General features: G+C 38.2%; 1 protein-coding gene across 2 annotated transcripts in view; it reads left to right on the top strand.

Annotated features, from left to right (window-relative positions):
• USP32 (ubiquitin specific peptidase 32) overlaps positions 1 to 14,056 on the top strand; it is a 230,091-nt gene that overhangs the window by 114,813 nt on the left and 101,222 nt on the right. For both annotated transcript variants that reach the window (XM_004434819.3, XM_014790920.2), the window contains exon 5: positions 5,289 to 5,448. In XM_004434819.3, the coding sequence (XP_004434876.1) occupies positions 5,289 to 5,448 (160 nt within the window). The remainder of the gene's footprint in view (positions 1 to 5,288; positions 5,449 to 14,056) is intronic.

Genomic DNA, 14,056 nt, shown 5'->3' with positions numbered 1-14,056 from the left:
GTGCAGCTATGACATACAACTATCTACTGGGGCTTTGGGGGGGGAAAAAATTTGTCTTTTTTTATGTTTTCATAAATATATTTTCATTGTACAAAACTTAAACGATAGAAAATATGTATCTTTTACAGAGGAAATTCTTTTTTTTCCTTTTCAGAGGTCTGGTAATATGGGAAAAGTTCCTAGAGATGGTAGAGTAAAACCCTTTTAGAAGTTTCTGACCCTTTCCTGCAGTACTCAATGCTGCATGATTTCTTATGGGTGGCTATTTGACCCACTTCCATTTTATAGATATGACAGTCTTTCTCTGCTCTTGGTTTATTCAGGGAGTTTTTATTCTTCAGTTTAGTCACTTTCCTAACTATATATAGGCATTAATTATCAATACTCTAGCCATATGCATATATCTGGTTCTACTATCTATTTGGACTCTCTGGCTTAGCTTTTCACCACTCTGGTTTTGAGTTTCCTCTGTGTCAATAGCACCTGGAGATCTCCTTTTCTTGCTCTTAAGCTTGGCTGTGCAGTTTTTGGTAGTGGTTATGGTGTTACATTTTACTCAGCATTTCTGTGTGTTTGGTGCAAAAGGATTAGCCTCCTGTATTTTTGGTTCTGACACATTGACTGGAAGTTGCTGTGACTGTATTTCAATACTTTAAGACAAACTAGGCTATGGTTTTTTTTCTCCAATAACAAACACTTGCTGGTTAGAAAAAAGAGTACTCTTTTCAGGCCTGATTAATTGGGTTTTTCACAGAGGTGTCAAATGCGTTAATACTCTGCTCATTTTGGGGAAGAATATATATTTTTTTGTTTTAATAAGGTTTATGCAGACATTCCTACTTTATAGATGGGAATTAAATGTGGTTAGCCATCCAGTTTTCTAAAATTTAGGTACAGTAGGTGCATATGTTAGAGATAATTAGTGCTACAGGGAAAAATAAAGTAGAATAAGGAGGCTAGGTGGTTGTAGGGAGGAGATAGCTGAGTGTCAGTATTTTGTGTAGGATAGTTAGGAAAGGCTTGTCAGATAAAGTGGTATTTGAACAAAGAATTTAAAGGAAGTGAGGGGCCGGCCCTGTGGGTTGGTGGTTAAGTGCGCGCGCTGCAATGCTGGTGACCTGGGTTCGGATCCCGGGTGCGCATCGAGGCACCACTTCTCCGTCCATCCTGAGGCCGAGTCCCACATGCAGCAACTAGAAGGATGGGCAGCTATGACATACAACTATCTACTGGGGCTTTGGGGGGAAAAAATAAAATAAATAAAATCTTTAAAAAAAAAAAAAAGAATTTAAAGGAAGTGAAAGATAAAACCAGGCTGATATCTGGGGAAACACTTTCCATGAAGAGAATACAGCAAAGGCCCTGAGGTGAGAGTGTGCTTGACATGTACGAGGAACAACAAAGAGGTCAGTTTAGCTGGAATGGAGTGAGCAAGTGAGTAGTAGAAAATTAAGTTACAGAGGTTGGGGAGATTATTATATGTCCCTGTAGGACAGTTTCACCCTGAGTAAGATGGAAACCATTAGAGGGTTTTGAGCAGAGGAATGTATGAGTTGTTTTTTTTTTTTGTGAGGAAGACCAGCCCTGAGCTAACATCCGATGACAATCCTCCTCTTTTTTGCTGAGGAAGACTGGCCATGGGCTAACATCCATGCCCATCTTCCTCTGCTTTATATGGGATGCAGCCACAGCATGGCTTGCCGAGCGGTGCGTCGGTGCGCACCCGGGATCCAAACTGGCGAACCCTGGGCCACCGCACTCCGCGCACTTAACCACTTGTGCCACCGGGCTGGCCCCCTTTTTTTTTTTTAACGTGATCCTCTTGGCTCTTATGTGGAGGGTAGGCTGAATAGAGTCCAATTGAGGTATCTGAATAATCCAGGTAAGAAGTGATGGTTATTTAGATCATGGTGTAGCAGTGAGGTGATGAGAAGTTTTTAGATTCTACTTTTATTTTGAAGGTAGAGTTGACTGGCTCTTTTCTTGTATTGATTATGGGCTGTGACATAAAGAGAAGAGAATGACTAAGGTGTTTGGCCTGATTTTTTAGTAAATGGATAAAGTTGCCATTAACAGATGGCTAAGACTCCTGGAGAGAGAGGTTTGGGGTTTCGATATCAAGAGAGGTTTAGGACATAATTAAATTTGAGAATCATATTAGACATTCAAAGTGAAGTTGTCAACTCTGCTTTTTGACATGTAAGTTGGAGTTCAGGGGAAAGGATTTGTTGGCTTATAGATGAGGATGAGATCATCTAGGAGTGAATTTAGATAGAAAACAGATTGGAAGACTGAGTCCTATACTCCACTGTTTAGAGATTGTTGAGATGAAGAGGAATCAGAACAGGAGCCTAAGGAATAGCCTGTGAGGAGAACCAAAAGAGAATGGTGTCCTGGAAGCCAAGTGATGAAAATGTTTTAAAAGGAAGGAGTGTTTAACAATGTCGAATAAACTGCAAGGTCAAGTGAGTTGATCTTTGATCACTGAGACGTGATCGTTAGATTTGGCAATGTGGAGGTAGGTCATTGGTATAGATCCTGTGGGGTTCAAAAAATCACTAGAGTCGGGATACTAGAAGGAGTGCACTCATAAGAGGCAATTGTGATGGGGAGAGTGGCGTGCTTAAAATTGCATTTATGGGAAGGGGAATGGCTATTATAGTAAAAAGATTATAAGACTATGGTGGTAAATGGCTGGAGAAGTGTTGTATGAAGGACAAGATTTTTGGAAGAGGAAAGATCAAAGAAATGAGAGGCCAAGCTTTTGGAATACTCATGTATATGGCTATTTAAATAATTAGATATTTAATGGTTGGTAAAAAACCACTACTGTAAATGGGCTAATTTTATTTAATTCAACTATTTGATGTGTTTACCTGCTGTAAATTTTGAGTAATGTGTCTGATGATTGTGTCCAGACCCTTGCTTTTCAAGTTATCATGTTTTAATATCAGGTTACTTATATTTTTTTGTTAGTGCCGTGGAGTCGATTCCGACTCCTAGTGACCCTGTGTACAGCAGAGCAGAACCCTGCACGGTCTTTTTCTGTCATCTTCTCATCTTCTGACGCTATATCAGATGATGCTCTGCTGCTACTCATGGCCAGTTTTTCCGGAAGTGGGTGACCAGGTCCTTCTTCGTAGTCTGTCTTAGTCTGGAAGCTCCACTGAAACCTGTCTGCCGTGGCTGACCCTGCTTGTATTTGAAATAACCGATGGTGTAGCTTTTAACATCACAGCAACACACAGCTGCCACAGTGTAACAACCAGCAGACAGATGTTGTGGTTCCCTGACCTGGAAACAAACTCCGGCTGCTGTGGTGAGAGTGCTGAATCTCAACCGCTAGACCACAGCATGGCTTGATAAGTGGTGTGTAGGTCTGCGCCCAGGATCCAAACCTGCGAACCCTGGGCCACCAGAAGTGGAGTGTGCAAACTTAACCACTATGCCACCTGGCCGGCCCCAGGAGTCTGTCTATTTTTAATTGCCTTTATAGAATTGGAAATTTTTTTCTAGACTGCTATTATGACAATTTATAAAAGGAGACTTTTCCTTTTGCTTCCTTTTTTAGAAGAGATCCATGACGCAAAAAACAAAAAGTCAGATTTGTCAAATGGAATTTTGGTGCTACCAGTTATGTGGAGTGATCCCAGTGGGCAGGTGGATTTCAGAGGTCACTTTGTATTTCACTAAGTTGGCCAGGCAGTGTGGTATGTAGCTTAGGCACAGAGACTTGGGAGCATAGACTATCTGGGTTCAGTCCTATCTTTGTCACTGTGTAACCTTGGAGAGATTACTTAGCTTTGTGGTGCCTCAGTTTTCTCATGTGTAAAATGGGGATGATAATCATATTTCCTATAGAGGGTTGCTTTGAAGATTAATTTAATATAAAAATGTTTAGAGCGGTGCTTAGGGTATTGTAAATACTCAGTAAATATTAACTATATGTGAGGGTGATGGAAGTGCATATTATAATTGGCAGCTTTTCCCCTTCTTAGTGGTACATGAAGGTGCATCTTATAACAACATCTTAGCTTCACTGAAACCATTGAAACTGCCATGTTTCACTGAGTCTAAGATACTATTGATTATAAGATTCACCTTTATGTATTATAAAAAAAGAAAAAAGCTGACAGTTATAATTGAAGGATACTATTAAATTAAGACTTATCCCAATTTCAGAGATGTTACATGTATAAACGTGTGTCAGCTTGTGGAATTTATACTGCTAACCCTCTTTCGAGACTAAACATGGGGTAGAGAAAGAATATGGTTACGATCCCTAATCTCTAAACATGCTGGCAGTGTCCTAATGTGTCCCTAAAGTAAGTTTGAATGCCATATTCTTCCATTCAGAAAAACAGGGCTGTCTATATTGCCTTGATTATTTGGGTTGCTCCGTTAACTGCGCTAAGCATGTTGCTGTACTTAATAGGATGCTACTCAACAATGTAGAAATTATTTCTACCATATCTCTTTTAAGTTATAAGCTATTTGTATCTCTTAATATCTTGATCATGATTAGAGCTGCCAGGCTGCTGAATGTCGTTCTTCATTGTATTTCCATGTGGGTTGCAGAATTCTCTCTTTTCCTTATAGAAACATCTGGCCCTCACTCAACCTAGGTCCTCTTGTTTTCCAAAGAGATTAACTTGCACAGCCATATAATGTTCTTTCTCAGCCTGGATACTTTTTTTCTCCAGAGATTTAGCAAGACAAATCCTTGGAAAGAAAGCAAAGAAATGGAAATCTACTTGCTTCTTTTTATATTCTAGTTGACTTGTGAATACATGTTTTCAGTGATCCCTTCTGGAGGAGAACTCTCAGATAGTTTTTAATTTGCCAATGAAATTTAAAAGAGCATTTTAATTCATACATATTTAATTAAAAATGCTAATTATGACTGAGGTTGAGGTGCTGAGAAGGCTGAATAAGGCAAGTGAAAAATTGGCTTTATTACATATTGAAAGAAATGTACTTTACTGATTTCAGGATATACCTTAGCAAATAGAATGTGGTTTATTAGTAGCAATGCACCGCTTTAATGAATTGATGAAATAATTTGCAGTTAGCATATAGATTTTATGCAAATAGAATTTCTGAAGTACAATTATTTTTGAAAACAGTTTGATTTCCAAGTATGCAGCCTGTAGTGTTATTTAGATAATCCTTTCTTTGTAGGTAGTAGAAAGGTAAATGTCAACTAATTGCAGATTTCAAGTTGTACAAGTTCCAAGTAAGATACCTTAAAATTTGACTAAACTTACATTTTCTTGTTTTAATTGTAGGGGGAAAAGGTAAACTATGAAAAGTTTAGAAATTGGCTTCTTCTAAACAAAGATGCTTTTACCTTCTCTCGTTGGCTACTGTCTGGAGGTGTATATGTGACCCTCACTGATGATAGTGATACTCCCACTTTCTACCAAACTCTGGCTGGAGTCACACATTGTAAGTAATGACATTTCATTGTTTTCTGTTCACTTTTTAATACAATTGCCTGGTAATAGGAGAATATGCCTATAAAGGAGAAATCTATTATCAGTGGTTTTTTTCTTCCAAAGTGTAATAAAATGAAATGCTGGAGCATTGAGTACATAGCTGAAAAGGAAAACTGTCTGTTTTTTGTCTATTCCTAGAATACTTTTGTACTCCAAATGTGTGGGGGTTTTTTCCCACACCAAGCAATTCTCCAGTGCTCTGCGGACACTGACTGGGTATCCTACAGTTCAGTTCAATTCTGACACTATCTACCCAGGGTTAGCACAGACCCCACAGGTTCAGGGCTCAGTCCCACAAGACTTCCCCACTGCCCCCTACTTCAGATGCCAGTCACAAGTCCAGGTTGTCGCCTATGCTTCTGACCAACCAGCTATAAATTAGAGGTTCCCATGACCCTCTCCTTGTGTTTGATAATTTGTTAGAACAGCTCACAGAACTCAGGGAAACGGTTATGTTTACTGATTTATTATATAATAAAGGATATGTTAAAGGATACAGATGAACAGCCAGAGGAAGAGATATATAGGACGAGGTCTGGAAGTATCTCAAGCACAGGAGCTTCTGGCCCCATGGAGCTGGGATGAGCCAGTCCTTCTGGCACATAGATGTGTTCACCAATCCAGAAGCTCTCTGAACCCCATACTTTTGGGATTTTTATGGAGGCTTCATCACATAGTCATGATTGATTATTAACTCAAATTTCCACCTCCTTTTCCCTCTCCAGAGAATGGTGGGTGGGGCCAAAAGTTCCAAGTTTCTCATTATGGGTTGGTCTTTCTGGTGACTAATCTCCATCCAGGAGCCCACCAAGAGTCACCTCAGGCATTAGAACAAAAGTTCCATCCAGGAAATTCCAAGGGATTCCAGAGCTCTGTGTAAGAAACTTCTGTCACTCAGGAAGTTACAGGAGTTTGGTCAAAGACCAAATATTAGCAGGAACCGAAGGCAGAGAACAATTTCTTATTATTTCACAATAACCCTCTACTAATTGTCCTTAACCAAGCTATATTAGTTTCTTAGGGCTGCTGTAACAAATTACCACAATTTGTAAACTGAAACAATAGAAATTATTCTGTCACAGTTCTGGAAGCTGAAATCAAGGTCTTAAGATAGCCATGTTCTTTCTGAAGGCCCTAAGGAAGAATCCTTCCTTGCCTCTCCCAGGTTCTGGTGACCCCAGGGTTTGCTTGGGTTGTGGCAGCATAACTCCAATCTGTGCCTCCGTCTTCACATTGCCCTTCTCTGTGTACGTCTCTCTGTGTCCTCTCCTCTTTGTATAAGGACACTGGTCGTTGGATTCCAGGATGATTTTACCTCAAGATCCTTAATTCATGACATCTGCAAAGACCCTATTTCCTAATAAGGTCTCATTCTGAGGTTCCAGGTGATCATGAATTTTTGAGGGATACTATTCAATCCACCGATACACAGGCCTAAGTGTTAACTACTACTGTTCTTCTTTCCTTTGGTTACAGAAAAGTAACTACACTGGGCTTTTGCATATGCTGCTACTTAGCACTGGAATGCCTTTCCTTTTCCTTCTTCCTATAAATCCTAGTCATCTTTGAAGACTTAAATCACATGCCACTTTGTTTTCGTGCAACCTTTTCTTGCCTTCCTATGAGGAATCATCTCTCCTTCCTCTGAACTCTTATAACACCTTTTTTAAATGCTTCTTGAATGAACTTGTCACTTTTATCCTTGTATTAATTTTTTATAGCATTCTATTTATTTATACATGTCATCTTTCTTAAATCATAGAGAGTCTATGTTACTCTTTGTTTCTTCCTCTGTGCCAAGCCTTAAATAAGTATTTGTTGACTGAATATAGGGCCTTGGGTGTCCAGTGCTATTTATAGCCATTGCTTTATATACTTTGGGACTTGGTTACTAATTATACACCAGCTACGTTCCCCCCCCATCTTCATTCTGTTGTTACCAGAAGTTCTGACTGATAAATTCTGACATGAATAGGAAGTGAACTTGATTTTACTACTTTTCTGTGCCCTTGTCTTTATTTTTGACAGGAAATCCTTTTTTAAAAAATTGTTTTGCATAAAAAATTAGGGAATCATTTTACACTCACTATAAGCTCCAAGTAACATTAATATTTAAGTTGTCAGTCTTATGGATATTTGCTGAACTTTTGCTTTTGTTTGTGATTGTATGGTGAATTATTTTTCCGTTAATATTGGCTAAGAGTGTGACTACTTTCCTTGAAGGACGTATGATAAAGAAAAAATTATTCTGATACTTGTTAAAATTATAAGGAAGACTTTATTCAAGACTTTTGCAGTAGTGTATTGCAATAGGGGAGAGAGATTGGTCTTAACTCCAAATATAACGAGGACAAGTGAGGACTTATAGCCAAGGAGCAGGGTAAGGGGGCCAGTGGAATAAAATTACTAAGAGGTGACATCAAGGTTAGAGGGGTTCTTGCTAAAGGCAGGCTAAGGACTTATTCATCAAAGATGGGGTATGAGGTACTTGATTAGATATCAAGGATAGGGGGATGACTTAGCAGGATTCTTTGCTAAGGCTGCACTGAGCAGGCCAAAGACAAGATGGGGGCCAAACTCAAGGCCTACTGGAAAAGAGGGCTCAGAGGAGTGGGACTAAAGATTGGTCAAGGAGAGAGTCTTTGTCAGTTGCTTAAATTAGTTCTGACACTTTTTGCAAGAGCAAATACTGCTCACTGCTTGTTTTTGAAGGTACCGTATTATTAAAAATTACAGATAATTTAATGAGTCAAAATAATTTTCAAAATGTTAAAAATATTATCCTATTATATGGCTCCATTTTTATTTGAAAATGATCTTTTCTGTTTTTTTATCACTTGGGAAGATTTTTGGATTTTTAATAGTATCTAAAAGTTACAATGCCTTTGCCTTGTTAAAAAATATTTATCTTGAACTATTTAAAACATATTAATGTAGATGCATCGTTTCACCTGCAAAAATGACCTAATTTCTAAACTGAGTGGTTTCTTCTTAGGGTCATGGTGCCTTCTAATATCTGCAGCACTTTAGCACTATTGACCATTCAGTTTTCTAGAAATTCTCTTCTCCTTTGGCATTTGAAACATTGTAGTTTCCTAGTTTTTTATTGTTTCTTTTGAGTTTTCTTTACTACTCTCCTATTTCTGTCTACTTTTTAAATATAAATTATTTCTCATGGGTCGGCCTTTAGCTGTAGTTTATTCTTGGATGACGTGCGTGCTTTGCTTCATTACAGCCATTTCCATTGCTTCACATATCCTTCGTATCTTTGCAGGTGATACCTAGATGAAGTTTTCTGGTCTTGAAATATCTCCTAAACTGTATATTCATTTTAAATGCCTCCCGGATATATATTCTAACATCTTAATCTTACATCTAAAACCAAATTCATCTTTCCTTGCTTCAACCCATCTAAAGGTAAAAAAAGCAAACAATATATTCTTCCTCCTGTCTTGTCTATCTTGGTTAATAGTATTTGTAATTTCAGTCATCCAATTGGAGATTACCTTTGACTTTTCCTTATAAAGCTTTATATTAGATCCTGTCCATCTTTTTTTGTGTGTGTGTGTGAGGAAGATCAGCCCTGAGGTAACATCCATGCTAGTCCTCCTCTTTTTGCTGAGGAAGAACGGCTCTGAGCTAACATCCATTGCCAATCCTCCTCCTTTTTTTTCCCCAAAGCCCCCCAGTAGATAGTTGTACGTCATAGTTGCACATCCTTCTAGTTGCTGTATGTGGGACACGGCCTCAGCATGGCCGGAAAAGCAGTGCGTCGTTGCACGCCCGGGATCCGAACCCGCGCCGCCAGTAGCTGAGCGCGAGCACTTAACCGCTAAGCCACAGGGCCGGCCCCGATCCTGTCCATCTTAACTCAGCCATATTTCTTGTGTCTTTCTTTCCTGCTGTCATTATTGTTTTCCTTATTTATCTGACTACATGTTAATGATAGGAAAGAATGAAGGACAAGGTTTTTATTGTGGGATTTCTTTTAGTTTTTAGGGTTTTTTTTTTAGTCGACGTTAATAAAAAAACAAAAACGCTCTTCATTTCTTTGCTCAGAAAGCTTTGAGGATTCTTCATTTTCTATAGAACAAAGTTTGAGCTCCTTAGCATGGTTCTGAAGTCTCTTAGCTGCCTGTTCTTAATTTTCCATACCCATTTCTCCTTACATATGTTCTCTGCTTCAACTACAGAGCACTGGTCAATATTCCATGACTATACCATGAACTTTTATAGCTACCCTGTATACCATCACTTCTAATATTCCTTCATTTAAGACTGCTTTCCATCTTTCACCCCTTGACAATTGAAATACTTCTTTGTCATCAAAACCCAACTCAGATGCTGCCCCTTTTGTCATGTCTTCTCCATTTTTCTTCAGTTCGAATTAATTAATTTTTTATTTGCATTCCTGCTCTCTTTACTTTTCAATTAAAACAATTAAGATACTTTTTGCTTTACTTTAGAATCAGTTGGAAATGGCTTTGTTTCCTTCCCAGAAGTTACAAGTCCCTTGAGGACAAGGCTCATATCCTATTCATCTTTGAGTTTTTCTTAGTACAATGGACTAAATGCATGTTATTGGACTGAACTGTATTGAAAAATTTTCAGCCACTAGAAGTCTGACTTCTAAGTACTGATTTAAATATTTGATTTCCCAAGTAGTGAGCAGGAGGTATATGTTGTTTCAGGATTGTAGAACTAAACCCATACCAAGGAGAAGGGCTAAGGTAAATCATCATGTTTGAATAAGGTTTAACAACTTCATAGTATGTGAGTGCTCATATAAAGACATACCATGTTTTTATTTATTTAATTTTCCCCCAAAGCCCCAGTAGATAGTTGTATGTCATAGTTGCACATCCTTCTAGTTGCTGTATGTGGGACGCGGCCTCAGCATGGCCAGAGAAGCAGTGCGTCGGTGCGCGCCCGGGATCCGAACCCGGGCCGCCAGCATCGGAGTGCGAGCACTTAAGCGCTAAGCCACAGGGCCAGCCCGAGACATACCATGTTTTTAGGGGGAAAATGTATTACGATATTTATAAATTTAAGGAACTTCTGAAAGTTGCCAAGTTAGTTGTTCTAAGATCCTCCTTCTAAAAGTTTTGGTAGATAAATCATTTGAGATACAGAAAATTGATTATCATTACGTTAAGGCACATAGAGGATAAGCTTACTTTAAATATAAAAGAATTATCCATCTGAACTAATTATTTTTATCTGTTCTCATAACGTGCCCATTGATTTCCCTGGTGGCCATGGAAATAAGTCAGTAGTGTATGGTAAAAGCCTGAAGAAATACTATGCTTTCAATTTTCTCAGTTATTTATAACATTTTGAATTGCTGACATCTTAGTTGAATTTTTTCATATCCTTGTTTCTTGTTAGAGGAATACCCCCAAGTAAAATATTAATCAACTATAAGGTAACTGTGGTATATGGGTAGTTAACAGCCTTTATTGAGCATTAGAATTATTTGGAGCAGGTATTAAAAGTGCAGGTTACTGGCTCGATCTTCAAAGATTTTTATTTAGTGGGCCCTAGGACTGCTTCAACAGACATCCAGGGTAATTCTGGTGTAGATGGATCATGAACTACATTTTGAGAAGTACTGAGATGATGTTTAGGAGTTTTTCAAACTCGGAGTCAGACACTCTGGCCCTGCTACTTATTACTTATATAGCTATGGGAAATTTATTTAATGTCTCTGAACTTCTTTTTCCTCCTCTGGAAAACAGAGATAATGATATAACTTACCTCATAGGTGTATTGTAAGAAGTGTAGGGGAGGAAAAATTTTTTCCTCTATCCATCTTGGGTTCATTGGCTGGGGCTCTTTGACTTAGACTGACAAAAAAACATACCATTTTTGTTTTTCGGTCCTGTTACTACCTATCTTGCCTACAGACTTCTACACATGTTCTTTTGCCTCTGATTGTAATATTCTTTTTCTGCCATACTCCTTTTCCTTTCCCTGGTCAACCTTAGATGTTTTGGATGTACCCCTTTAAATATCAAGACCTCCAGGGCCTAGCTGCTTATGTGCTCCCCCAAAATGCTGTGTCTGTTCCTTCATTGTACTTTCCACACTAGATTAAAATGACCAGTTTTCACTTCTACTAGAATCTAAACATAGTTGTTCTGTTCACAATCGTATCTTAGTTTTTTAGCACAATGTCAGGCACATAATATTAATATGTTTTTATTGAATGTTTGTAGAATGTTTAATGATCTTTGACTATATCTCCTGTACTTTTTGTTTTTTTTCAAAAATACTTTGCCCTCCGGAAGGTTCCAATTTACCACATGCAGATTGAGGACTTACTAGAGAAGGCACTGTACTCTGTGTATACAATTATCCCATTTAATCCTTGTGCCGTCTCTGTGGCTCATTTGCTCTCCAATCTAAAAATGAGGAAACCAAGGCTATGAGAAGTTAAAGAAACTTTCTCAAGATCAAATGGCTAATAGGTGCCAAAATTGGGATGTTTGAACCTCAGAGTACATGCTTATTATCGTTTTAGGACTTGAAGACAGTTTCTTGATAGTTATTTTATTCTTTAATCTTTTATGAGTAGCTTATAATTGCAGATAAAAGGAATTGGTCATGTGGTAGTTGTGGTTGTGGTGAGTCATCTTCTTTAGACTCACTTCAGACAAGCTTGCAGATTCGCTTTTCCAATTTCCTTTTTTTCCCCTAGGGATACTTACAAATGATTATTTTTTATTTCTCTTCAATAATAAATTTTATTTGATCCAGGCAAGATCATTGAATGATTGCCCATTTACCAACAGTGAAATAGGTAATAGAACAACTATGATTTTAAGAACTAAATGACAGTTGTTTTCCTTAATGTTGATCATATTTTCATAGAATTTAGCTATATTATTTGGAAGAAAATATGTGTGCCTATTCTTGTTACGGCCCAAGGAGGGTCATCTACCCCGCAGCAAGACATGCCAAGAGTTGAGAGGCAAGGTGGTAGGAGAGAAAGGGTTTTATTACAGCTTGCTTGCAAGGGGAAAGATGGCCAACTAATGTCCGAAAGAACCATCTTACAGAACAAAGACTACAGGCCAGTTATATAGGGAGCTGGTTGCTGGGTAGGGGAGGCAGCTGGTCTTACTTCCTGATAATCTTTTGTTTTACTGGATATGCATCAGAGACCTGGAGCAACGCACTATAGCCTGATTTAGTTTAAAGATAGTGAGAACAAAATCTTTAATATGTATAGTAAAGATTACTGTTTACGTGAGTGGCACCAATAACTCCCCACTGTCAGTTGTAACCCAGCGTAATCATATGCTGGTAATGGGAACAGGGTCTTCGTTGTCCATCTGGCTACTTCCTGCTGAATGGGATCAGCGTAGGGCGACCATAGAATGAAACACAGTCACTCGTGTCTTGCCACCACGACTCTGGAGAGGGAGTTGTTGAGTCACTGATGCAGACAGTTTAGAGATTAGTTTAGAAACACGTTTGATCCTCAGTTTAAATTATAAGGAATAGCCAGAGTTGCCACACCAGATCTTTCAGTTGTCTTTGATGTTGGCTGTAAGCTTAGACTCTCTGCCCCGGGGGTCATCACATTCTTGAGGAACTCAAAAGAACAGAGTTATTGACTTACCGCAGCTGGGAGGAGGCCATAAAATCTACAGAGCACGTATGTCTCCTGGAGGGTGCATATCCATCTGGGTTAGTTAATCAGAGGTCGTTAAAGGTACAATATGGTTTCTTTTCTGCAATATGGCTTCCCTTATGTTAGCCTTGTATTGAGCCAGTATCATTCTTTCTTGTAAATATGTTTTTAAATAAACTAAGAGAGAGTTTTTGGAGTTTCCCTAAAATGTATCATAAGTGCAAATAAGCCTGCTAACTCAATGATTTCTTTTTAGTAGACTCTGGATTCTGAGGTAATTAATGTAATATTTTTGGCTAATTTTAGGGCCATAGAACTCATTTTGATTATTTTTCTTTTCATATTTAACTGAAATTTCTATTGTCTCTGTCTATTTTAGCATTTATTATCTCAACTAAAAATCTGTATATTATTATATTCCCTTGCCTCATTTTAGTTTGCAGTGTTAAAACCTTCTTTCAATAAGAAAAAAAAGTACTTCAGTGATTTTTAGACCATAAACTGCCTAGTAAATCTGCATGTCCCTCCTTCATTATCCTCTTATCTGGTTGTAAGTGATGTAAGGCTTATAGCCATTTTAAGTAGATCTCAGAAGGTCATTGCTTTTGAGAACAGATTGCTTCCTCAGAAATGTTAAAAAACTGTGTTACTGTTTGAAAATACTTGGATATTTTGCCTGGCTTTTTTTATGAGAGTCCAATTCTGGCATTAAAGAGCTATTTCTGCAACTGGAGTCTCTAGTAAGGTGGGACTTGATTAAGATGGCCCAAAGTGCAGGCCAAGAGCTATTTAGAATGTTGGGAATATGGTATGCCGCTGTTGTGAACCAGAAAAAATTATACCTATAGGTGAGTGATAAATTCATTCCTATTTAGCTAGTAAAGTATAAATTTTGGTATTGATTTATAATTGCAAGTGG

Source organism: Ceratotherium simum, chromosome 16 (assembly GCF_057802395.1).
Source record: "Ceratotherium simum simum isolate JZ-2026a chromosome 16, ASM5780239v1, whole genome shotgun sequence".
Taxonomy (NCBI): Eukaryota; Metazoa; Chordata; class Mammalia; order Perissodactyla; family Rhinocerotidae; genus Ceratotherium; species Ceratotherium simum.
The sequence above is the reverse complement of the archived record's forward strand: the minus strand, read 5'-3'. Positions and strand labels throughout refer to the sequence as shown.